General features: G+C 49.1%; 1 protein-coding gene across 1 annotated transcript in view; it reads left to right on the top strand.

The window, feature by feature from the left end:
• UPB1 (beta-ureidopropionase 1) overlaps positions 1-20,466 on the top strand; it is a 32,007-nt gene extending 11,541 nt beyond the window's left edge. The window contains exons 4-10 of the mRNA XM_069496802.1: positions 6,301-6,395; positions 9,584-9,745; positions 11,478-11,647; positions 15,796-15,877; positions 16,778-16,820; positions 18,281-18,435; positions 20,009-20,466. Coding sequence (XP_069352903.1) covers positions 6,301-6,395; positions 9,584-9,745; positions 11,478-11,647; positions 15,796-15,877; positions 16,778-16,820; positions 18,281-18,435; positions 20,009-20,092 — 791 coding nt within the window. The 3' untranslated portion in view covers positions 20,093-20,466. The remainder of the gene's footprint in view (positions 1-6,300; positions 6,396-9,583; positions 9,746-11,477; positions 11,648-15,795; positions 15,878-16,777; positions 16,821-18,280; positions 18,436-20,008) is intronic.
• The last annotated feature ends 6,163 nt before the right edge of the window (positions 20,467-26,629 follow it).

Genomic DNA, 26,629 nt, shown 5'->3' with positions numbered 1-26,629 from the left:
CGAGCCGGTGGCCAGAGATTCGAACAGAGAAGCATCTCTTCTGTCTAGCAGACTGGGCTCTCCGCTTTCCTGCCACTTCCTTTAAATGGACAACCCAGGCGTTTGCCTGCAAACTTAAAGTGACCACACTCTGTTCCCTTATATATACTGCTAGTTGCCATGCATTTTTCTCTCTCTGCTTAATTCTTCATTTTTGCCTCATGTGACCGAGGGACAGAGGAGTCCCCTCCCAACTCATTGTGCCCTCCCTACCCAGTATCTGTAAGTAAAAATCTTTGAACTTACTTCCTATTGTGGTGGTATGTTGAATTTGTACCTTTCATTAGAAGAACCAGGGGCTGCCCCAGGCTGTGTTTTCCCCAGGATACCAGGTTGGGCTTGCAGCTCCAGAGCAGTGGTTAGTCAGGCATAAACTGGACATGGGTCAGACGAGCCAAAAGGGCATCTGCGAGGATAAATAAGTTTCCATGTGAGGGACCCCTGGTCACAGGTCGGACAACTAGGCATCGGGCCATCCTCCAGGTATAAGAAGTATCCCGTGAAAGGCATGCTGTGAACACAAGTCCAGCTCCCCTTCATGTCCCTTGAGAGCAAGGTTGCCGGCCGCTCTGGTACCGGAGCCCCCGTTTAGCTGGAGGCTCTCAGAACAAGTAGTTCCCTGAGAAAGAGCACATAGGAGGGGGGCAGGCTTAGTGGCTCATGCCTGTAATCCCAGCACTCTGGGAGGCGGAGGCTGGAGGATCACTTGAGCTCAGGAGTTCAAGCCCAGCCTGAGCAAGAGTGAGACCCCATCTCTACCAAAAACAGAAAAATTAGCCGGGAGTCATGGTGTGCATCTGTAGTCCTAGCTACTCAGGAGGCTGAGACAGGAGGATTGCTTGAGCCCCGGAGTTTAAGGTTGTAGTGAGCTATGAAGACACCACTGCTCTCTATCTGGGCAACAGAATGAGACTCTATCTCAAAAAAAAAATATATATATATATATATATATATATACATGCATACATATATATGACAAACTTTGAGACTTTGCCTATATGAAAATATGTTTCTTCTACAATTTGTTTGATAGTTTGGGTATCAAATTTGAGGTTAGAAATCACTTTCCTTCAGAAGTTTGAAAACATTGTTCCATTGTCTTCTAGCTTTGGGTATTATTGACTAGTCAAAGCCGTTTTGGCTGGGTGCGGTGGCTCACGCCTGTAATCCTAGCACTCTGGGAAGCCGAGGCAGTTGGATCGCTTGAGGTCAGGAGCTCGAGACCAGCCTGAGCAAGAGCGAGACCCCATCTCTACTAAAAATAGAAAGAAATTATATGGACATCTAAAAATATATATAGAAAATATTAGCCGGGCATGGTGGCACATGCCTGTAGTCCCAGCTACTCGGGAGGCTGAGGCAGGAGGATCGCTTAAGCCCAGGAGTTTGAGGTTGCTGTGAGCTAGGCTGACGCCACGGCACTCACTCTAGCCCGGGCAACAAAGCGAGACTCTGTCTCAAAAAAAAAAAAAAAAAAAAAGTTTTGATTTATAACCCATTGTCTGTGACTTGTTTATTTTTCTCCGGAAGATTATAGGGTCTTCTCTTTCTCACTAATACTGTGCAATTTCATAATGATGTCCCATTGTGTGTATCTATTTAAATCCATTCAAGGCACTCGGTGGGTTCTTTCAGTCTAGAAACTTGGGTCCTGCAGATCTAGGAAATTTTCTTGTATTATTTCATTAGTTTTTTTTTTTTCTTCTTTTTTCTCCTTTCTCTTCCTAATAGTCCTACTATTTGGATGTTGGAACCCTGGATTCTAGTTCCTTAATTTTCTTATGTATTTCCTATTAGTTTTTATCTCTTGGTCTTTTTGCTCAATTTACTGGTAGATTTGATCTAATTGGTCATTCAACCCTTCTATTTGGTCTTTCATTTCTGCTATCATATTTTGAATTTACAAGAGTTCTTTTGGTCTGAAAGTTTGTTTTATTACATCTTGTTCTTGCATCATGGTTGCAATATCTTCTCTTATTTCTAATGATATTAAGTAATTTGTATTCTCCCTGCATGGTCCCTACTTACTCCAAATTGATCTCCTTTTTTTTTCCCCTCTGATTGTATGCTTATGTTTTAGGAATGGGGGATTAAAAAGCTGATTGCAAACTCTGAGTTTGTGGGAGGGACTCGCCCACTGAGCTCCAGTATCCTATAAGGATAATCTGGTTTAGTGGTAATTCCCGGGTAATCCCAATGTTAATATCTCCAGGTCTTTTCAGACTGGTCAGGTTCCCCAGAGGAGGTTCTTCTACTCTCTTGCCAAGAAGGGAAAGAGGGCAAGGGTCCACCATGCTGATGTTTACTCAGCCTCTCTGTGCTGACGCTTCGCTTACCTCCATCTGTCTTGGCTTCCCCAAGACCAGAGAGCTTCTGCTGACCCGTATCTGGACAATGAGCCTCCAGCCTTCTGCTGGGATAGAAGGGGCAGGTCCTGGCCTCTTGGAATGGAGAAAGGACCTGGGCTTCTAACTGCTTCTTAAGCAGACTTGTGTCCAGCCCTTGTTTATCATTCCTCACCACTTTCCAGCCTCAGAGGTGCCCTGTGCCTCTGGTTCCGAGCTCCTGAGAGGGTCACGATGGAGAGTGGTGTGCTTCCCGGCCTTCTCGACTGCTGGCAGGACTCACTTTTCTCTGATCTGCTAAGATATGTATCTGCATCCCTCTGCTTTCCAGCCCCTGCTGTTCTGGTGCTATTGTCCCCTTTCTCGGTGCCCCGTCTTTGCAGGGTTATTACCTTTGAACATCCCTTATCTTGCCACGCTGGTGAGGTTTCAGGAAAAAGCATGTGTCTGTGTCCAGCCTGTGTCTCTACCCAGAAGTCCATGTCATTTTCCTATTTTTTGTTACAATTGCACTTTCACTCTAGTTTGTGCGACTCTTGATTTGTCTGGCATCTCCATTAGACCATAAGCTCCGTGAGGCCAGTGCCTGTATTTGTTGGTTTGTTTTTCCCATCCCCACCCCTGTTTTATCTTTAGTGGCAAGAGCAATCCCTGGTGCTTGGCAGGTACTAAAAAGTATGTACTGGATGGTTTAACTGACTTCTTCCCTTTGTTGCATCTGGAACTTCCTCTCATCCATCAAGGCCCACACAGACACCCCCTCCTTCGTGGGGCCCTGGGGACTCCCCCATGCAGGGCTGAGCCCTCTGTCTTGCCAGCTGTGTGGCTGTACCAGGGTATAATTCACTTCCTTTGGTCTAGGCTGGCAGTTCCTGAGGGCAGGGTGTTGGTTAGTGAGCGCAAAGCCCCTTCCCCTCTGGTTTGAGAACTATAGTTGGGGCTTTGCAGCCAGCCTCACCCAACCTCCGTTCCCTATCCTTCTTTCAAAAGTTTGTTTACATGAGCATGCTTGTGTGAACAGGAAAAACAGCCGTTTATTCTCTGGGGTCACTTGACTCATTCCTAATGCTCTGAAAGCTGAGAATTAATGGCCATTAAGGAACATTTTTGTTTTCAATAGCTTTTCTGTTGACTTCCTTAAAATAGTTCATCTCTCTTCATGGAAGGCAAGCCTGGGGAGGCTTGAGCCTGGCACCAAGGCCCCTGAGACTGTTGCTGGCAGTGCCTGCCGCCCACATGGCCAGCCAAGGTAGCCATGGTGCCATTGGTGGTATATTCACTCTGGCATAATCTTAGAACTGGGACTGGAAGGAATTGAGAGGCTGAGGCTACTTTTCTGTGAAATAAAGAGGGTCACACTGAGCTCAACATGTGAGTGGCATCTGGGATATGTTGGCTACAGTTGTTATTCCTAAACAGGTCACAAACCCCTTGCCAAGGCCAGTTAAACACTGTCCAGTCGCATCATGCAGCTTCCTGCAAACCCTCCTCGAAAGTCAGTTCAGAGCCTGAAGAACAATAGCACACATCTGGAAACTTGCACTAGGCTAATCTCTCCAAAAGAAGCGGACTTGGGTTATTGCAAGGCAGGAGATCTAAAGAGTACACTGAATTGGTCCAGACAAGGAATTTATACTCCACACCACGAGGAAGAAGCGACACAGCCCTGTTAGAAATAGCCCAGTAGGAAATGGGCGAAGGATATGAACAAGAAAGTGAGGAGAATGAATCCAGAATGGCTAGCGGACATGCGACAAGGTGCTCAACCTCCCTGGTGAACAGGGAAACCTTTAATCACGTGAGACACCAGTTCACACCAGCAGACTGGCAGATACTAAAGATAACTCCAGGTGGTGCAGATGCCCCAAGTGTAGCTGCAGCTGAGCTGTAGAGCAGCATTACACACATCGCCAGACACGCACAGCCAGAGGTCCCGGTGCCACCCCCAGTGCATCCCCTCCGTCCCCTGCACAGGAAAATGCCGTTTTGAACCTCGTGTGCATGGAGATGACAGACGTCTTTGAGCTGTCACTACACGTGTTATTACCACTGTTTAGAAAAAAAAAAAAGCAAACAAAAACTAGTGAGTTTAATGAAGTTTCCTTTTTTTAAATCAGCTTTCTCAGGTTGAATTAAGAATATCTTTATTTTATTTTTATTTTTATTTATTTTTGGAGGCGAGGCCTTACTGTGTTGCCCAGGCTGGTCTCCAACTCCTGGGCTCCAGCGATCCTCCTGCTTCAGCCGCCCAGGTAGCTGGGATTACAGGCATGCGCCACCATGCCTGGCTAAGGAAATTTTCTATTTAATTAGCCCCTGGTGGTGTCTAGCCAGAGATCACAAGAATAATGGCATTTATCCTTGAAGGTAAATCCTGTCCAGTGGTTCTCAAACTTCTTGTGGGGTCATTAAGTGGGTGGTTTTTCTTATTTCTAAAGAAGCTTTCCTGTCCCTGGGAGGAGGAGGGTCTCTGTGGTGACACAGTAAGGGTCCCGGCACCATCCTTAGTGGCTCTCTGGTAGTTTCCCCAGTCACGGGAGCTCCACCAACCTGCAGATTGGCCAGCAGTGTGAGATCTGCTAGTTGGAAACTTTTTAAATTTTATTGTGGTAAAATGTACATAACACAAAATTTACCATTTTCACCATTTTTAAGTGTACAGTCTGTGGCATCTAGTACATTCACATTGTTGTACAGTCATCACCACCATCCATCTCTAGACCTTATCATTCCAGATTGGACCTCTTTTTTTTTTTGAGATGGAGTTTTGCTCTATCACCTGGGCTAGAGTGCTATGGTGTTACAGCAACCTCAAACTCCTGGGCTCAAGCAATTCTCCTGCCTCAGCCTCCCTAGTAGCTGTGACTATAGGTGTGAGCCACCACATTCAGCTACTTTTTCTATTTTTAGTAGAGATGGAGTCTCACTCCTGCTCAGGCTGGTCTTGAACTGCTGACCTTGAGTGATCCTCCTGCCTCTGCCTCCCAGAGGGCTAGAATTACAGGCATGAGCCACCTTGCCCAGCCAGATTGGACCTCTCTACCCATTAAACAGTAACTCCCCTTTCTGTCCTGCCCCAGCTCCTGGCAACCATCATTTTACTTTCTGTCTCTATGAATTTAACTAGTCTAAGAACCTCATATAACTGGCATCCTATAGTATTTGTTGTTTAATGTCTGTCTTTTTTCACTTAGCATGTTCTTCAGGGTTTATCCATGTAAGCGTGTGTCAGAATTTCCTTCCTTTTTAAGGGGGCTGAATACACACATACATACCACATTTTGTCTATGCATTCATTTGTTAATGAGACACTTGGACTGCTTCCACCTTTCCGCTGTTGTGAATGATGCTGCCATGAGCCTGGGTGTGCACATATCTGTTCATATCCCTGCTACAATTGTTTTTAACACTGTAGGAAAGACATTTGGCCCAGCCCCTTGTTATGCCATGAAGCCCAGAGGGTAGAGTCTGCCCAACACCCACACCCAGGGGCAAGACTCAGAAGCCAGGCTATATAGCACTCCTGGGGCCATATTCTCTTTTTATCTATTTATTTTATTTTATTTTATTTTTTAGAAATGGGATCTTGCTCTCTCACCCAGGCTGGAATGCAGTGACACTATCATAGCTCACTGTAGCACTCCTGGGTTTAAGCTTTCCTCCTGCCTCAGCCTCCCAAGTAGCTGGGACTATAGGCACCACCACCATACCCAGCTACTTTTGTTTCCCTTTTTTTTTTTTTTTTTTTTTTTAGTGATGTGTTTCACTATGTTGTCCAGGCTGGTCTCGAACTCCTGGCCTCAAGTGATCCTCCCTTGTCAGCATATTCTCTTGCGGTGATTTCCTGCTGCAGGCTGCAGAGCCCCTCAGAGGCCACGCATGTTGGATATGATTCTGACCTTTCTCCTTTATACAGCTATGCCCTTTGCCTTCTGTACGAGAGAGAAGCTTCCTTGGACAGAATTTGCCGAGCCAGCAGAGGACGGGCCCACCACCAGATTCTGTCAGAAGGTAGGACATTAACTGCTCCTCTGGCAGCAGCTGCCAAATACGTGCACAGATCACCACGCACAGCCACAGCTGTCAGGTGTGGCCCTTCACCGTGGAAAATGCACCCATTTGGTGCTTGTTTTACCAGATAAGGTTAGATAAGAGTATTTGCCCCCTTTTATGTTTTGTATTTTTTTATTTTATTTTATTTATTTATTTTTTTTGAGACAGAGTCTTGCTCTGTTGCCCAGGCTAGAGTGCTGTGGCATCAGCCTAGCTCACAGCAACCTCAAACTCCTGGGCTCACGAGATCCTCCTGCCTCAGCCTCCCGAGTAGCTGGGACTTCAGGCATGCACCACCATGCCCGGCTAATTTTTTCTATATATTTTTAGTTGTCCAGATCATTTCTTTCTATTTTTTTTTTTTTTTTTTTTTTTTTTTAGTAGAAACGGGGTCTTGCTCTTGTCAGGCCGGTCTTGAACTCCTGAGCTCAAACCATCCACCCGCCTCGGCCTCCCAGAGTGTTAGGATTACAGGCGTGAGCCACTGCACCCGGCCTGAAACTTTAAAATTGTAAGTGAAAGTACACTTTAAAAGGGAGCAAATAGGCTGGGCGCGGTGGCTCACGCCTGTAATCCTAGCATTCTGGGAGGCCAAGGCGGGCGGCTTGTTTGAGCTCAGGAGTTCGAGACCAGCCTGAGCAAGAGTGAGACCCCGTCTCTACTAAAATTTAAAAATATAAAAATAAAAAAAGTTAAAGTTTCAGAGGCAGAGGGCCTTTAGTGGCTTTTCAGGCGAGGGAGCTGCAGCCTAGGGAGGGTGGTTTGGAGGTGCCTTCTATGCTCAGTTCCACAGCGAGTGAGTGGCAGAGCTGGCACGCGTGGACTCCTGGTCCAGGGCTCTGCCTACTGTGTTGCAGCTTGCTTGGCTCACAGAAGCTTCAGTGCATGGCCTGTCTCATCAATGTAGAAATTAGTTTTTATTTTTTTTTTTATTAAAACCTCATAATACCTGTTGTATGATTGCACTTATATGAACTGTCCAGAATAGGCAAATCCATGGAGACAGAAAGCAGATTAGTGGTTGCCAGCGGCTGGGGGTGAGGGGAGAAGGGAAGTGACTGCTAATGGGTACAAGGTTTCCGTTCAGGGTGATGAAAATGTTCTAAAATTAGATTGTGGTGATGGTTGCACAACTCTGAGAATATACTAAAACCCACTGAAGTGTATGGTTTAAATGAGTGACTCCTTGTTCTACCCTTTCCCCCTTCTCACTACTGCACTTGACTTGTTTTTTTAAAAAGGGTGAATTTTATGCTATGTGAATTACATGTTAGTAAAACTGTTATCAGAAAAACCCATAACATTCCAAGAGGTGGCAAATGGTAATTTATCCTTATTCTTACCTCTAACAAGAGACTCTTTTCTCTGTATTCAGACTATATACATATACTTAGGGGGTTTGGGGCAGAGCTGTAATCACAGTGACTTAGTCAGTACTGAGCTGTGATTCCAAACCTCGGTGTTCTCAGGCTATAGAGAAAAAATTCCCTCATTCACCAGGTTGTTGATCCTTGCCATGGGGAGAAGAGGAGGGGACTCGTTAGGGGCTTCTGCAGGTAAAGCCTGAACCAGGGCTGGAGGAGGGATGGGAGCTGGTGCTGGGGGACACCTTGTCTGTCCTGATGCAGAACGGGGCCTGAGGCCACCCTTAGCATGGCTCCTAGCGTTGCCTTCTGAGTGTGCGTTTCTCTCTCTCCCGTCATTAAGGCCAGAGGTAATGATGGGCTAATTAGAGTTGAGGACAGATGACCAGCTGGGGCACCAGGTCCTGATGTCCTTATTTGAGACAAAAGGAATTTGGTATCAAAGAGCTTTATGGAGGGTATAGATGAAAAGTATGATTATTCTTTTTTTTTTTTTTTTTTTTTGAGACAGAGTCTTGCTCTGTTGCCCAGGCTGGGCTTAAACTCCTGGTCTCAAGTGATCTTTTTGCCTCAGCCTCTGAAAGTGCTGGGATTATAGGCGTGAGCCACTGTGCCTGACTATTCTTTTTTTTACTGTGGTAAAAAGCATATAAAATTTACCTTTTTAACCATTTTTAAGCATACAGTTCAGTAATGTAAAGTATATTCACATTGTTGTGCAATAGATCTTCACAACTTTTGCATCTTACAAGTCTGAGACTCTATACCTACCTGTTAAACAATAGTTTCCCATTCCCCCAGCCCGTGGCAACCACCATTCTACGTTCTGTTTCTGTGAATGTGACTACTCTAGGTACCTTATATAAGTGGAATCAAACTGGTTTGGGGGGGGGTTGTTTTGTTTGTGTTTTTTGAGACAGAGTCTCGCTCTGTCACCCTGGGTGGAGTGCGTGGCATCATTGTAGCTCACAGCAACCTCAAACTCCTGGGCTCAAGCGATCCTCCTGCCTCAGCCTCCTGAGTAGCTGGGACTACAGGCTTACACTACCACACCCGGCTAATTTTTCTATTTTTAATAGAGACGGGGTCTCGCTCTTGCTCAGGCTGGTCTTGAACTCCTGAGCTCAAGCGATCCTCCCGCCTCGGCCTCCCAGGGTGTTAGGATAACAGGCGTGGGCCACTGCACCCAGTCAGAATCATACGGTTTTTGTCTTTTTGTGACTGGCTTATTTCATTTGTTAATAGCATCATGTCCCCAAGGTTCATCTGTGTTGTAGCATGTGCCAGGATTTCCTTCCTTGCCAAGGATGAATAATAGTCCCTTGTATGTATGTACCACATTTGGTTGATCCATTCATCTGTCAGTGGACATTTGAGTTGCTTCCATCTCTTGGCTATTGTGAATAATGCTGCTATGAACATGAGGGTATGAAGATCTTTTGAGATTCTGTTTTCAATTGTTTTGGATATATACCCAGAATTGGGATTCCCAGATCATATAGCAATTCTGTGTTTAACTTTTTGAGGAACCTCCATATGCTTTTCTAGAGCAGGTGCACCATTTTGTAATCACACCAGCTGTGCACAAAGACAGTGACTATTCTTATTTAGCTGAGCTTGAGCATCAGGGCAACACGGTATTTAATATTCCAAACAACAAATCCAAGTGATAGCTCTGACCTCAGCCTAACTATTTAGTAGGATCATTGAATTGTTTTCCAATAAAAAAAAACTGCAACAATTGGTTGAAAGTGAGACTTGCTATATTCATCGTTTCTCCAGCTGGCAAAGAAGCATGACATGGTGGTGGTGTCCCCCATCCTAGAACGAGACGAAGAGCATGGGGATGTTCTGTGGAACACAGCCGTGGTGATCTCCAATTCTGGAGCAGTCCTGGGAAAAACCAGGAAGAACCACATCCCCAGAGTGGGTGACTTCAACGAGGTGAGCCACCCATCAGATGGCTGGCCCGCCTCACTCAGCCCTCTGTGTGCACATCTCTGCGGGCCTTTCTGTGGGTGAAGCAGGATCTGTGTGGGAGCGTGCTCCACGTCACGCACGCTCACTGGAGCGCTGTGTGGCCGCGGTGCTCTGAGGGTCTCCTGACACTGCCCTACATCACACGGGCAGACAGGATTCAGGTGGGACTCTCAGGTGAGTCCCAAGCACCTTTAACACTGTGTGTGTGTGTGTGTGTGTGTGTGTGTGTGTAACCTAATTTGGTGTCCTGAAGTATCTTTGAAGTAAGCATTATATACATTAAAACCAAAATAAATAGTGCTCAAGCATGAAGTGGTTCCTGCGGCCCCTTTGACGGTCTGAGCTCCTAGCTGCCACGGTCTAGTCCTTGTTTGGAGCATTCCTTGTCTGTGGCTCACATGGGGTTTGAGTGGGCCGTGTCTGTGTGTCAGGTGACAGTGGGTGAATGTGCATGATGTGCATGTCCGGGTATGAGTGCATTTACGTGCGGCTTCTTGTGCCCATCATCAGGGCATAAGTCAGAGGGGCTGTTCTGATTGGTTAATGCCAATCCATGGGTGGGTAACATAGGGGGGTGGATGTTTGAAGGAGGGAAATGAACTCCACCTAATGCCTAAGATATTAAATCAAGTTGATTTGCAATTGATACAGTTGCTCAGGATGTGGTATCCCCAGTCCTCTGACCTATGTCCTCAACCATGGGCACCCCGGCCACTCTCAGGCTGGTCAGGCGGACAAGAAACAGTCTGCAGGGCTAGGTGAGGTTCCCTGGGGAGAAAGAAGAACCCAGCATTTCTCAGTAACAGCCGGAGGTGGGGGCAGGAAGATGTGCCCCTCACCTGTTTACCCTGGGATTAATCTTTAGCTCCCTGCAGATAGTGCAGGGCCTGTCCCAGTGCAGCAGGATCTGCTCTGATGTCCACCATGTGCGCACATCCTGGTTGCTGCTTGACCCTGGACAATTTTGAAATTAATGGGTGCAAGGCTCCAGGAGCAGATCTGTTTGAGACCCCAGCTCACCCTCTAGCCTCCTTCAGTTCTGTCCCAAAGCCAGCACCCCACCTCGAGGGGGCAGGCAGAGAGGCAGGAGTGGGAATTCAGGGTCCAGTCTGCCTGCCCTGCAAGGATGTCCTAACCCCAGGTAGGATGCCCAATGTGCTTTATGGAAAAAGAGTACTTTCAGAGTGTGGGTTCCACTCGCAGACTTGGCCTTAATCAGCTGGGCAAGTCACACGCCCACTCGGGAGGCAGTTTTCTCCTCTGAGCAGGAGGGTTGTTCTGGGTGAGTTCCGGGTCCCTTCAGCGCCAGCATTCTAGATAAGAACGTGTGGCTTGGTGAGGACACTGATCAATCATCGACCAAACCTGAGCCTTGTAGTTGTACCATGCTTGAAACCTCAGCAGAGTTTGTCCTTGAAATAGTGTGGAAGGTTGCTTTGGGGATTTTCTTGACATGTCACAAAGGAGATTGTGGGTAACTGCCTAAGCCCTGGCGATTTCCCCTTGGGGTTGACTTGTTATTGTGTCTGGGGTTATTTATTGTTTTCAACACACTGAAAGTCTTGAACTTACAGTAGAGTCACACTCAAGAGTGTTACTTTTGGACTTCTGGTGATACTTCATTTTTTCTGCCAAGTCTAAGGAAAGGGAAATTTTATAGGTCAGAGGCATGACTATGTGGCCCTTTATTTTTCAGTCAACTTACTACATGGAGGGGAACCTGGGCCACCCCGTGTTCCAGACGCCATTCGGAAGGATCGCTGTGAACATTTGCTACGGGCGGCACCACCCCCTCAACTGGCTCATGTACAGCATCAACGGGGCCGAGATCATCTTCAACCCCTCGGCGACCATCGGAATACTCAGGTCACTTGGTGGGCAGGGTCGAGGGGGCTCCCTGGCGCCCAGCCACCTCAGGCCCGAGGCCAGGCAGCAGGGCTCAGAGGTGGTTTTGATAAACTGCAGCCAGCAGGCACAGCCACCAGGATATCTAACAGAGCTGAGCCCCGGGGTTGTATATTGTTCCTTTGACCAGGTTTCCAGCGAAAAGAATTCTCAAGATGACAATTAACAACCCCCTGCCTCCCGGAAGAGCCACTGTACTGTCAAACACCAGCCTTAGCTATGATGCTGAACTCTGAGATGAAAATGTGTAACAGCCTCCACCCTCCCCCGCAGTGGTCAGGATTCAAAAAGCCTCACATCTAAGGGCCTAGAAAATACTAGGTGGGTGGCCAGCGTTAGCTCCTGGACGGGGAACTGCAGGTTCCCGGTCCTCAAGTCTGCAGGCGTTTGGGCGAGAGAAAGAGCAGATGAGGAGTCAGAGCCAAGAGGATCCTTAAGGTATCAGTCAAGGAAACATATTTTTAACCAGCGAAGTGTTTTCTTTTTAAACACCTAACAACAGCAGGTCTTTCGGTGTTAGCCTCACCCCTAAATAGATAGAACTGCTCTGGTCAAGGCAGAGCCGGGGAAGGGGTGCACTGGCAGCCTGCAAGCTCCTGGGCAGGACCCCCGGGGCCCCTCATTTAGTAAGTGCGGCCGGCGAGCCGAGCTGGGCCTGCGTGACTGTGCTGCTGCTCCTCTCTTCCCCAGCAGCTGAGCCTTTGGGTGCTTTCCAGTTTTGCATCATTACAAGTAATAGCTCTAGGAATTTATGTGCAAATATTTTTCTCCCATCTCACTTCCTCCAAAGCAGGATTCCTGGAGCAGGCAGTGCTGGCTTTCACTCTCTGTGGTCTCAGTTGCCAGTGTCCCAGCAGGGCAGGGGTGTGCAGGGGGAGTTCTGGTGGGCAGCTCTGCCAACCCACACCTGTCTCTCTTGTCCTCACTCCCGACTAAATTTCCGTCGGGTTTCTTCTAAAGTCAGAATGGATCGTTCACTTTACCTTCTCTTTTTAGAACGGTGCCCCCTTCTCAAGAGTGACACCTCTGCATTCAGAGTTTGCACAGCCTGATCCCTTACCCAGCCAAGATGCAAACCCCCGTCTCTTACCTCAGGTCCACTGTCCTGTCCGTTCACCTGGAGGTCTGGGCCATGATCAGGAGGGGTGCTGTTGGCTAGAAGAGGAAAATCAGGCCTTGATCTCCCCTCAGAGAACATACTGGAGACACATGGTGGCTTGGTCATCCGTGACGGTATCCACTGGCAGTTGTGGGTGGGATAATTACTGATCATCCAGTCACCCGGCCTGGGGACAACCTTGGGGCCACCCCGTAGAGCAGCCCCCTCTTGCCAGCTATGTTTAAGACATTTGGTGAGCCCCATCTCCCCGCAGGGGTCCCTAGAAGAACCTGAAGCCCATCCCCTGGGCACCATAGGCAAAGCTGTGGCCGCAGACTCAGCCACCTGCTTCGTGTGTGCAGAGTCCCTCTCGACTCGACTATCTTGGGTTTTTTTTTTTTTTTATTAGCCCCAGTTAAGCAAACAGAAGCATCCCAGGGCAATATGCACATAACTGCTTATGTCCTCAGCAGCCTATTAGGCTTATTAAAAATGATTGATTTTCCTTCCTCAGCCAAGAATCACACAAACCTTGGCTTTCCAGGGTGTAATGAGGCTGGCAGTAAAAACTGTAACAGCATTTGTAAAGCAGTGTGTTTCCTGAGCTCCTAAAATGCTCACGCCCTTTGACCAGACCGTGATACTCCTCAAACTGTAGCCTGAGAAAGAGATGGAAAAGAGGAGGGAAAGCCGATGCATGTTCACGGAAAGGTGTTCGTGGCAACGTTATTTACGACAGGAGAAAAGCTGGCAGTAGGGGCCGTGTTCCGGCTGAGTACACTGTGGCCCATCTCTTCCAAGGGTGGTTGTACAGCCACTAAAAAGTGTCATTATAGGCCAGGTGCAGTGGCTCACGCATGTAATCCTAGCACTCTGGGAGGCCGAGGTGGGAGGATCGGTTGAGCCCAGGAGTTTGAGGCTACAGTAAGCTATGATGATGCCACTGCACTCTAGCCTGGGTGACAGAGCAAGACTCTGTCTCCAAAAAAATAAAAAATAAAGCCATTATGGAGGTAATGCAGCATCATGACAAAAGTCTGAGCAAGAAAAAGATGTATCCAGGCTGTGGTCAGAACTCTGAAAATATTTTTTACCTGTGGAGAAGGACGATTATGGAGTGTGAGAAAATGGCAACAGGTGGTTTATTAGAAAGGTAGGATTCTGGGTGACTTTCTTAAAATCATAAATGATTATTTGTGGAATTGATAAGTTTTCTGAAGCACAATGCTGGGCAAATCCTACCAGCTGCACACAAGCATCAGATCACAACTTCCAGAACCATCTTCTGCCCTTGTATCAGAGACAGGCACGCACACACGTGTGCACCATGCTATGGGCCAGCAGGGTGTCCTCGTTCATTTTTACGTCTCACAGTTCTAAGCACACAATAGAGTTCAAGAGCTTTTGGACTGATTGTGTCATCCTGACAATCGCAGGATGTCTCTCTTGCAGCCTGAGTGGCCAGAGATCTCTGCCATGTATGTACATTAATGGGACAGTCGCTGTCCTGTCCCCTGGGTGCATTTCGCCTTCCCACTGTGATCATGGCTAGGGGTTTGTGTACTCTGCACTGGGAATATGGCATATGTCCCCGTTCCGCCCTCAGACTCTCCACGATTCCCGCACACTCTGGGCTCTCACGAACCCCAACTTCCTTTCCCTTGGTGGTTTTGAGAGCATAAATTTTATCGCCAGCTGTGGGTTTGAGTCCTACGCAGAACACCTCCCTGGAGAATCGCAAGAAAGATGTTTTATGGCAATCGCCCTAAAACGATTTAGCCTATTTAATTCCTGAAAATGTCATTTACTGGTGTGTTTCTGTAAAAATCCTTTCTGAAAAGTTTTGTCAGCTTGGCTTAGCAGCTGGGGGAAAAAAAGCAGCAAAATGAGTCCCCTCAATCAAGCCTGTGATTTTTTTTTTTTTCCCCAGACTCATGAATCCTCCTGAGAATTAGGCTTGTGACAAGCACCCACCCCCTCCACCTACTCCCTGGTTTAAACCAGGTGCACACTGACAGGAAGGAAGATTCCAGGGCATTTTGCTCCCAGTCACTCAGCATTTCGCAGTGGGCATTACCCTGTCGATCTAGAGTCTTAGTGATGTTTCTCAGACACAAGATAGTTCGTGAAAAGGCCCAGGATTCCGTGGCGCATCTTAGTTGGGCTGGAGAAGGGCCGGGTCTCCCACCACACTCTCTCTTTTCGGGAGCTGGACTGAGGAGGGTCCACAGTTCAGCCGAGCCTGTGGGGTGCCTCTGCCTTGCCAGTAAGAGAACCAGGGAGCCCCTCCTCAGAGACTAGGGGTTCATGAGAGGAAAATGGGAAGGCACTGGGAAACGGACAGGCCCAGAGGAGGTGACCCTGCTGCAGAATCTGTCCCTCCCTCCCATTAACCTAAGTTCCTTGTTTACGCAGCCTGAAATTTCCCCCGTTGGCGTCTGCTTTGCGAGGCAGCACAGCAGAGTAGGAAAGTTGGGGTGGGAGTTAGGGCCCATGCTCAGCCCTCACGGGCCTTGTACAAGCCTGCTGGACCCTCAGCTCCCCTCTGCCGTTTACCAGGACAGGGTCTGCCCGGCCTGAAAGGTGGGTTCCCAGGAGACGGAAAGGAGGTGAGAAGCAGCGGTTACGGAACTTCTGCCACGTGGAGCTTCATCTGCAGGGCCATTGAGTCCTCACAGTCTTCCTCTGAGGACATGTCAGAAACGGGAACCGAGGCTCAGGGCGAGGAGTTGATCCAGGGCTGTCCCGCTCTTCCAGCAGACCACAAACAGCCACGTGGCTTCTGCCTGCAGCAGCTCCTCCCCAGTAGGCTGCTCGGGCTCAGGCAAGGTGCTGAGGACAAGCCAGCCTGCTTGCAGGCTTGGGGTGACCCACAGGTGCAGTGAGTCTCCCTGGCTGTCCCCACTGCAGGCCCAGGAAAGCCACCAGTCAGGCTGCAGCTCAGGGCTGAGCATCTACCAAGTCTGGCCAGGAAGTCGGCAACCTAGTTGCTCTTGTTCCTCTCTTACAGCGAGTCCCTGTGGCCTATCGAGGCCAGAAATGCAGCCATTGCCAATCACTGCTTCACCTGTGCCATCAACCGTGTGGGTGTGGTAAGTCCCCGAGGTCTGGCTGAGGAGAGGAGCTGCCGTCTGGTGGCCCTGGTGGGGACAGGTTATACCTCTTCTCCCCATTCTCTCCGGGCATGTGCCACAAATCTTAGGGACCCCAAAAGGGGGGGAAACTGGCTTGGTCTCTTATTTTTAAAGATATCATTATGTCCTTCTATTTTTTTTTCCTGTTTTTGTTTTTAGCTGAAACCATTTTGAAAGGCTCTTTGATGTGGTGGTGGTTTCTTATTTTTCCTCTTGACCCCAAACAGGGAACAACTGTGACTTCCAAACACAATGCATTTGTTCCATAATAATCCTCTTCCTCATCTTATCAGTCAGATGTCAGACTCTAATCAGAGCTTCTGGTCAGTCTGAGATAACCAAGGTTTCCAAGCTAAGTCGATCTGATTTGTGGCAACATAAAGAAACGTGGTATGTTAATTAGCCTGTGGAAGCCCATCGCAGTTTGATGTAGGTTCCCATTGGGCTTTGGGGAGGATACTGAACGCAGTGTGTGGACCCACCGCCCACTCACTGCCTTCGCAGACCCCAGGCTGGGGGTTTGTTACTGCAGGCGGGCCAGCCTCAGATGCCTTCCACAGCCCTGGCACCAGTCTGCGCCCAGTGTCTTTCTCTTCTCCAGATTACAAACTCCCCAAAGACAAAGTGTGGGTCTTTACCTTGCTTGTCAAATTCCCCACCTGCCGCCCAGTACTGGGTGGACATTTAATAAGCACTTGTTGATTGCTGAGTGAGTACAGACCATTCCATCTCACTTGAACCATTTCTGAGCTAACTCCACCTCAGCCGAGGGCTGTGCGGGTTCTGGCCAAGTAATCGGGGATGACTGTAGTGATGGTGCCACCTATAGGTTCCTCTTATCTTCGTCTTACTTCGCAGGAGCACTTCCCGAATGAGTTTACCTCTGGAGACAGAAAGAAAGGTATGTTCTGTGAATTTCCATGATCATTGCAACTGAGGAGTGGGCCTCGGTCTCCCTTCTCCGTCTGCTTCCTTGAGACAGGGTCTGCCCCACAGGTCACGTCACACACCTGGCACCTGGGAGGTGGTGCTGACTCCTCTCTGCTTCATTGCCTGGGGCGTGGGCGTCTGACTGTGGCCGGGGTGTGGATAGGCAGTCCTGGGCTTGGGGATCAGATCGAACTCCAACCCTCCCCCGGAACTGGTGTGGAGATGGACCAGGAGGATGTGGGGGAGCCCTTCATGAGCTCCCTCAAAGAGGGAGGGGCTGTCATCCAGCCCATAGACCCCTCTCCCTCCTTTCCTTTGTCCTTATCCCACCCCCAACCCAAAGAAACGCCCAGAGCGTCGGCATGGATTGCCTTGGGTTTTCCAGAGTCCACAGCTTCTTTTGATCCGAGGGCACATACCACTCGCCTCACTGGGAGCCCCACACCCCCAGGTCCCGTATCTCTGGCCAAAGATGCGGGGGTGGGGGGTTGTCCCCTCAGCAAGGGGGTATCTGGACTAACTCAGGGGTGTCCCCTGGGAGGCCAGAAGGGGCTGAGCGGGACTTTTCCAGGAAAACACTTCCTGAAAAGGTCCCAGATGCCCCCACTTGAGGTCTCCCCGACTTCCGGGGTCTCCAACCCCAGTTAGCTGCCTGCCGACAGAGGTGCAGAAGAGGCAGGGAAATGAGCATCCACTGGGCGCCTGCTCTGTCTGGGGCTGTACTAGGCCCAGCCCCACCTGCTCCTTACTCACCTGTGGGGAGCTGAGCCCTCCCTGACTGGCGAGGGCACCGAGGCGTGGAGGGAGGGTGAGGGTGACACGGCTGGCAAGGCAAGCGAGAGCAGAACCTCCTGCTCACCTGTGGGACCACACAGGAAGCCCCCCAGAGTCATGTGACTCCCTGGGGCTATGGGTAGCTGATGTTGGGGGCCAACACCTCTACAAGGGTGACATTTAGAAATTTTCCCAGGGGCAGAGGGGAGTAAGTTGAGGAGGGGACCTTTGAAGCAACCTGCTGGGCCTTCAGGCCTGAGGAGCAGGACAGGCCTTTGGCCTCAGCATCTGGCAGACGCTGGGGAGAGTGGTGAGGACGCCTTGTCCTGGGCGTGCCTCGCGGTGCCTGTCCCTCTGCAGAGCCCACGGTGCATCTGTAGAAGCACACGAATGTGACCAGCCTAGGCAACATAGTGAGACCCCGTCTCCACAAAAAATTTAAAAATTAGCCAGGTGTGGTGGTGCGCGCCTGTAGTTCCAGCTACTTGGAAGGCTGAGGCAGGGAATCATTTGAGCCTAGGAGTTCGAGGCTGCAGTGAGCTATTCTTGCACCACTACACTCCAGCCTGGGTGACATAAGACCCCGTTACTAAAAAAAAATAAGTAATAAATTTTTTTTAAAAAAGTTCACAAATGCTTTGCTTTGCTCCTTTAAAGCTCACCGTGACTTTGGCTACTTTTATGGCTCGAGCTACGTGGCAGCCCCTGACGGCAGCCGGACCCCTGGGCTGTCCCGTAACCGGGATGGGCTGCTGGTTGCCGAGCTCAACCTCAACCTCTGCCGGCAGATGAATGATGTCTGGAACTTCAAGGTGGGTCCCCAGGTCCCCTGCTGTTCCCCTGCTCCTCTGCTTTGGCCTCCATCCTGCTCTCTGGGCTGGGGACCACCGCTGCTCGGTTTGCCCTTAGCAGCATGAGCTGCCAGCTCCCCACCCAAGGGCCCTGGGTTGAGCAGGGGGCCAGGTCTCTGCCTCTCTGCTGGTTCCTGGGGAGGAACCATGGAGTCAAATGATGCCCAAGCAGCAGGCCGCAGTAAATCTTCCTCTCATCTGATTTAGATTCTGGGCGCCTTCAAACAAATTAATCTCAATTTCATTTGTCCAGAGAATAGAGTGGATTGGCTTCTTTAATCCTTTTTCCTTTCCAGGCATCTACACTTATCACAAGATAAATGTGTGTGTCTGGTTCTGCCTGCGGCCAGGCTCCATAGTCCAGGCCTTGACAATAGTGGGAAATGGGTCATGCAGAGAAATGGAATCTCGGCCTGGCTGTGCCACTGCCTTGCTCAGTCAGGAGGCAACCCCTTCTGCCCCCAGGCCTAGTGCTCCCCTCGAAGGGCCCATGCTGCCTTTGAGACCTAGTGCCCTGTGACCTCAGCAGTCTAAGAGGAGTGTAGGTGCCTGCCCTCCTGGCCTGGGACCCCCTTCCCCCAGAAGGGGGCTCATGGCTTTGGGGTTTGCTGTATTAGTGTCCAGCAGTATTTCCACCAACTTGGCACCCACTTATAAGCAAGTCATACATGCAAATAAATGTTGCATTGTTCTAATTGAATGATTGCCCATTGTGACCAGGAGGACCCCAGGACTTCCAGTCTGGCCAGACATGGTCTCTAGGCCTTGCCAACCTGTTTTCCTGAGTGTGTAGGTCCTTGGGCACATCCCACACCGTCAGATCCTTGCCAGACAAATGAGGTGCTGTGCACGAGAAAATCTGACCTGTCTCTCTTCCTAAGCAGCTCAGATGAATGCAAGATTCCATCCAAACCAGAGGTCAGAGCCAAGAGCACCAGCCAACTCTTTTAACAAGTATCACCAGAGGCAGTGAACAGAGTTTTCTCATTAGACACTTCTTAGAAGCAGAGGCTTTCCCAGCTGTGGTGATGGATGGGCATGAGCTCACGTCAGGGCCTTTAGAAGGAGCGAGGGAAGGTGTGTCCCCTGCCCAGCCTCCATCTGTGTCCACGATGACATGCCACATGGAGGAGACAGACCTCCAGACCCAGCCAGGAGACTCCCATTCAAATCTGAGCCTTCTCCCCTCCTGGCTGGTGACCTGGGCCATAGGCTGCTCTTTTGGGGATCCGCAGGACCGTGGGGGACATCCCTCCTCCCTGCTTCAGGACAGACCACGCCCGGGTAGACAGGTCACAGGGGTCACAGCAGGCGAGGCCGGGCTGTGTGAGTCATCTGTGAACTTCGCCACAGCACCAGAATCAGTGCTGAGGGTCACACGGGTTCCTCTGTTAGTCTTAACTCTTCCTGTCTACCAGCCTTCTTGACACATTCCTGTCCCGAGGCTGCCCTCCAGTGGCAAGATATGGCGGCATGTGGTGAGGGACATTTAGAAAATGAGAACTTCTAAAGTGCGTCTGTGTTTTGCTTTCAGATGACGGGCAGGTATGAGATGTACGCCCGGGAGCTTGCTGAAGCTGTCAAACCCAACTACAGCCCAACCATCCTGAAAGAGTAGCTGTCCTCAGCCCCCGCCTGCCTTCGGGTGCAGGGACACCTCTGCCCCGGTGGGTGAGCCAGCACGGCATGGGTACCATGTCCAAGTGGTACCTGGCAAGCCATTGTCCAGACTGGTTTTCAGATGCCTCGGGCATGGGGAAGGTGGAGTGGGGGGTGACTGCTTAATGGGTATAAGGTGTCCTCCAAGCGTATTGGAAATGTTTGGGGACTAGATAAAAATGGTAAATACATTTTGAATGTTCTAAATGCCACTGATTTGTATAATTTAAAATGTTTCATTTTATATTATGTGAATTTTACCTCAGTTTTTAAAAGACACCCACCCGCTGCTTGCGCAGGTAGATTTGAAGTTAGACAGGTGGGACACCCCAGTCCTGAGTGAGGAGTCGGTGTGCCAGTGGAGAGCGAGTGAGGGCCGACCCCGAGTGCCTGGGCCTGCAGCGTGGCTGCGGCAGGTGGGGCAGTCGTTGGCTGTGTCACCTTGGCTAGGCTCCAGTCCCCGCTTACTCAGTCGGACGCTAATCTAGATGTTGGGCGAAGGCATTTTGTAGATGTGACTAAAGCCCATACTCGGGTGACTAAGTGAGTAAGATCATCCCGGGTAATCTGGGTGGACCCAGCGTGATCAGTCAGAGGCCTAAAGAGCAGAGCGAAGGCTTCCCTGCTTCTCTGCCCGGTAGAAATCCTGCCTGTGCACAGCCGCCCCGCCGCACGGCCTTCCCTACGGCCTTGCCCCCACCGTCACTGAAGTCAGTTCTTTGCAGTAAGTAAGTCTCTAAGTATGTGTGCCCCACTGGTTCTGCTTCTCTGGTTGGATCAGACTGATTTTGGTGCTGGAAGTGGTTCTAGAGGAGTAGAATCGAATCTTTTTTTTTTTTTATTTTTTTGAGACACAGTCTTCCTCTGTCCCCCAGGCTAGAGTGTAGGGGCGTCATCACAGCTCACTGCAACCTCAAACTCCTAGGCTCAAGTGATCCTCCTGCCTCAGCCTCCCAGGTGGCTGGGACTACAGGCACACGCTGCTACACCCGGCTAATTTTTTAGAGATAGGCCTGGCACCGGGGTAGAGAACCTGCGGCCTTGGGCCCCGATGTGGCCTTTCTGGATCCTTAACTTAGAGAACAAATCCTTTTAATAAAGGGACTTGTTTTATGGAGTTTGGATATGGTTGAGGGGCTGCACTTGGGGATCTGGAGGGCTACATGTAGCCTTGAGGCCACAGGTTCCTCACCCCTCACTCTTGCTCAGGCTGGTCTCGAACTCCTGGCCTAAGGCAATCCTCCTGCCTCGGCCTCCCAGAGTGCTAGGATTAAAGGCATGAGCCACCCTGTCTGGCCTCAGTAAACATTTGAATCAGCCTGGGATGGAGGGTTTTGTTTCCATGTGACCGTTACCGATGCCACAGGGAGACTCTCAGGTGAGAACTTGCAATGGTTCCGTGGATGTGGCCCACAAGCCCCTGTGCAGTCTTGGATGCAGCCTCTGGCCCCTCAGTTTTCTTACCTGTAAGATGATAGGTGGCTGGGCTCAAGGCTCTCCAGGGCCCCTCAGCTCTGGCAGGCCACCTTCCTGCCAGGCCACAGCTTTGTTGCTGGCATGTGGGGTGGAGTAGGGTGGCCAGACCACAGTGTGCCCAAAAGAAAAAAAGGGCTAAGGTATGCTCAAGGATAGACCATACGTTAGACCACAAGACAAGTCTCAGTCCACTTAAAAAGATTACAATCACACAAAGTATTATTTTCCCATCATAATGGAATGAAACTAGAAATCAGAAGCAAAAGGAAAACTGGAAAATTAAAAAAATATGTGGAAGTTAAAGAAGACATTCTTAACCAGTGGGTCAAAAAAGAAATCACAAGGGAAGTTAGAAAATATCTGAGTCCTATGAAACAATAACACAGCATACCAAAACTTGTGAGATGCAGCAAAAGCAGTGGTAAGAGAGGAATTTACAGCTGTAAATGCTCACATTAAAGAAGATGACTAAGTTCTCAATCCACTGACCAAACTTTACACACTAAGGAACTAAAAAAAGAATAGCAAACAAAATGCAGAGCCAGCAGAGGGAAGCAAATAGTAATAAAGGTTAGAGCAGAGGCCAGGCGTGGTGGCTCACACCTGTAATCCTAGCACTCTGGGAGGCCGAGGCCGGTGGATCACTCGAGGTCAGGAGTTCAAGACCAGCCTGAGCAAGAGCGAGACCACCGTCTCTACTAAAAATAGAAAGAAATTACCTGGCCAACTAAAAATATATATAGAAAAAATTAGCCGGGCATGGTGGCACATGCCTGTAGTCCCTGCTACTTGGGAGGCTGAGGCAGAAGGATCGCTTAAGCCCAGGAGTTTGAGGTTGCTGTGAGCTAGGCTGACGCCACAGCACTCACTCTAGCCTGGGCAACAGAGTGAGACTCTGTCTAAAAAAAAAAAAAAAAAAAAAGATTAGAGCAGAGATAAATAAAATATGGAAAAATAATAAAGGAAATCAATGAAACCAAAAGTTGTTTCTTCACAAAGGTCAACAAAATTGACAACCTTTAAGCTAGACTGACTAAGAAAAAAAAGAGAGTACTCAAATCGCTAAAATCAGAAATGAAAGTAGGAAAAATACAACTGAATTATAAGAGTTGTAAGGAAATACAACTGAATTATAAGAGTTGTAAGGATACTGTGGACAGAAATGGGCAAATTTCGAGATACACAAAACCTGCCAAGATCGAATCATGAAGATTTTTTTTTTTTAAGAGACAGGGTCTCACTCTGTCACCCAGGCTGGAGTGCAACCTTCAGCTCCTGACTTCAAGAGATCCTCCCCCCTTGCCCTCCCAAAGTGCTAAGATTACAGACGTAAGCCACTGTGCCTGGCCTAATTCGTAGAGAAATACTAAAAAGCACAAACACCATGTCAAAAACTGTGAAGAGTTGGAGATTTTATCCTATTTGCAAATGATCGTTAGTCTACTACAGTTTCATAAATGTTCGCAAAAGACATGAGAATCTTGGGTCAGAGACAAAGGACAATTTATTGCAGCAACAGCAGTAGCCAGCGTACCAGCACTTCCTTACAGCAGATCCCACAGGGCCACACAGAGGACCAAGTGAATCCTCGAACCTGCAGTGGTTTGCATTGAGGAAGAGGGAAGAGAGCTTAGAGATTTCGCATCTTTTATACTGGAGGGTTGACGTGCCTTCCCTTTGCACTAAAGGGAGGCGTTATCTCTACCAACCTCACAAGAACACCTGTTCTTTGCTCTGCACCTGTCTCTATTTTCCAAGGCCATTCACTATACTAACTTCCTTGAAAAGCTAGTCCCAAACAAAGGCATTCATAGTTTTAGCTCATAAGACACACACAGAAAAATGAGACGCCCATGGAGAATTATCTCCCAACAACATCCACCCCTCATTTCTACACAATCTCGGCTTCTGACAATTTTCCCATGAGTGTGCCATTTTATTTTATTTTAAAAAAAAAAAATTGTTTAAGGCTGTGGCCACCCTTCTGGCTATGCCTCATTTCCCAAGGATGAGGGGCCCTCAATACTAAAGTCCTGCCTGAGAGTGTGCCATTTTATCAGTCCCTCTGGTTCAGCTGACCGACAGAGGCTAAATCAAGTAAGTTCAGTTTGTCTCACAGCATTTAAGTAATATAATCAACAGGGCTTCAAGCAGCAGAACGAGCCCCTCCCAGGATTTAACCTCAGTCCTGACCCCAGAGTCCTCAGCCCAACAGGCCGAACAAACCCCATAAACCATCAGTATTTGGCTTTCTCAAATGTTGATCTTTCCACTTGGCTGAAGTCACTAATCCAGGTGAGTAGGATATGTTGGCTCTTGCACAATCTGCACTGGTGGCCCACAGGGAGGAGGTCTAGGGCACGTCTGTCATTCATCCGAACCCTGGCCAGTGAGCTGCTCTGACCTGAGTGTTTTGCAGGGCCCAGGTGGTACCATTGATCACCTCAGCTAAAGTCAGGGACAGATGTTACATCACCTTCTCTAATCAGATGACTCCCGTGATAGGGATGACCGTCCCTACAGTGCAGGTAAGTAACCAGTCAGCTCTCAGGCCCGGAAGCTCCCTGGGTAGCCCAGGGCAGCCTCACTTTAGAGAGATCTCCACAGTCGTCTGTGGGCTGCATGATCCATTGGTGGTATTTGCTTAAACACTTGAAGGTCTCTTAGGACCACCCTGAAGATGCAAGACACTGTTTTGGGAAGGTTGGGAGGCTCATGTCTAGCTTCCACATAGGAAGTACAGTCATTTCATTTCCATAGTCATGAGGACACACATAGTGTCCCTAGAAAGAATTTTTTCAGCTCTTAGGGAAATTGGTGAAAATAGATAGATAGATAGATAGATAGTGTTGTTTATAATTGTTGGGATCCCCCAAGTGGGACCTACATCAGTTGGGGCACAAGTCTTGGCCAGCTGGTAGGCCTTTGGGTTCCTAGTTCTCTTCAAATAGATGAGTCTAGCCCTTATATTTGGAAGGACTGCCTAAGAGCAGTTAGTCCAGTCTACCTGTTCATCCATGCCACCAGCTAGTGGCATTTGTCTTCTCCATAGAACGGCTGAGTGCGGTCTATGGGAACGGGGATAGGAAAGATATCTGGTGGCCTTGCAGGTGTGTTTTGTGGGAAGTACAGGAGCCAGTCTTGTCCCCAGTTGTTCGGGAATGATGATCAAACTGGTCAAAGCCATCTGATGGGGGAAGGCAAAACCTGCAGTCAGTTAAATTTAAGATGCTTGCAAAAGTTTGGGAGAGGCTGGGCGTGGTGGCTCACACCAGTAATCTCAGCACTTTGGGAGGTTGAGGCAGGAGGATCGCTTGAGACCAGGAGTTTGAGACCAGCCTGGGCAACATAGCTCAAGACCCTGTCTCTACAAAAAACTAAAAATTAGCACATGCCTATAGTTCCAGCTACTCAGGAAGCTGAGGCAGGAGGATCGGTTGAGCCCAGGAGTCTGAGGCTGCAGTGAGCTGTGATTGTGCCACTGCACTCCAGCCTCGGTGACAGAGCAAGACCCCTGTCTCTAAAGAAAAAAAAACAGTTTGAGAGAGCTGCACCAGGGTGTGTTTGTCATAAGGAAGTCTCCAGGGGCAATTATCTCCTTATCTCCTAGGATTCAAGGTGTTTCCTACTAAGTACTGGAGTTTTTGCTCTCCGTCCAAAATCAGTGTGTGCCCTTCTAGTACCTAGAAGCTCACCTCTTTTTCCAATTATCCCTCTTTTGCACCCAGACCTTTTGTTTTGAAGGGTCAGGTCCAAGAGGAACGAGGGCATTTTTATAAAATGCACAGAGACCCATTATGTTCTCCACTTCGTCCTGCGTGGGCTGGGCCACTGTGGGGTCTCTGTGAGCAGTGTGCTTACCCAAGTGGTCATTATCCTTATGATCTAAAACCATGTCAATCCAGCAAGGCAATCCAGGTGACTGAACAAGAATCACGTTTGAATACTTATAGTGGGACCGCCATCTAGAATGTGTGCCAGCCGGAGCTTTGAATACCTTGATTCTTGTCGAGTGGCTTTTATGATAAAAGTCACATCATTGTCAGACTACAAATGATCCAAGAAGCCAAAAACATGATACAGATTAGTTTCAAGGGTCACAGTGGTATGCCCTGAGTTGGCTGATTGGACTGGAACAATCCAATAACCTGAAAAAGTGTCAACAGTGGTGGGGCACCACCCAGTAGCCCTGGGGGGAGGTCAAAGGTCTGCTGAAGTCAATCGACCCTGAGCAGGCTGGGGCCATGCCCTGTACAAGGTGACCGCCTTCTCTGCAAGAGACATGAGCCAACCTTTGGTAGGAATCACAAGGCTGGCATGCAATGGTAGCCTCTGTGTCAGAAACGGTCTTTTCCTTTGTGCCCATTGCACAATGGTGGATGTGTTGCCATGGACCCCCGTGGCAATATGGGTAGTGTGGGCTCCAGTTGGTCTCATCAGAGAACAGCTTCCTACCTTGGTCATCTGCGTGTGTGACCCACGCAAGACAATCGCAGCCATAGTTTATTTCCACAGTGCATGGCCCCAGAGACGAGTGTCTTTAATCTGCCAGTTGAGGTTTTCTGAGTGGCGGACCAAACCACGAGGCCACTGGCAGCAGCCCAAGAGTCAGTAAAAATGTAACAAGTCCTACAAGTAGAGTATTGGCCCAGGGCCTACTGAGCAGAGTGACTCATCCATCCTCAGTTCTGTGTAGCTGCTGCTGAGGTGAATAGCGCAGCAGCCCACGGGACGCCACCAGCTATCGGCTCAGCCGAGCCCTCGGTGAAGCAGGCCCTGCCATTTAGGAGAACCTCTGTGCGTTGAGGTTCCCGCTGAGCCAGTGGCTTTGCTCTGGTGCAGTGGGGGGCATAAGTTCCCCCCCACAGGGTTAGCTTTCAATTTTTTCATGTAAAATAGATGTCACCAGGGCCAGGATAGCTGCGTTCTCGAATTTACCATTTCCACTTTACAAGCAAGGCTTTCATGGGTCAGATGTTCCGTTTTATTTTTATTTTTTAAAGACAGGGTCTCTGTCGCC

Source organism: Eulemur rufifrons, chromosome 21, assembly GCF_041146395.1.
Source record: "Eulemur rufifrons isolate Redbay chromosome 21, OSU_ERuf_1, whole genome shotgun sequence".
NCBI lineage: Eukaryota > Metazoa > Chordata > Mammalia > Primates > Lemuridae > Eulemur > Eulemur rufifrons.
Note: the sequence above shows the minus strand (reverse complement) of the source record. Positions and strands in the feature narration are given on the sequence as shown.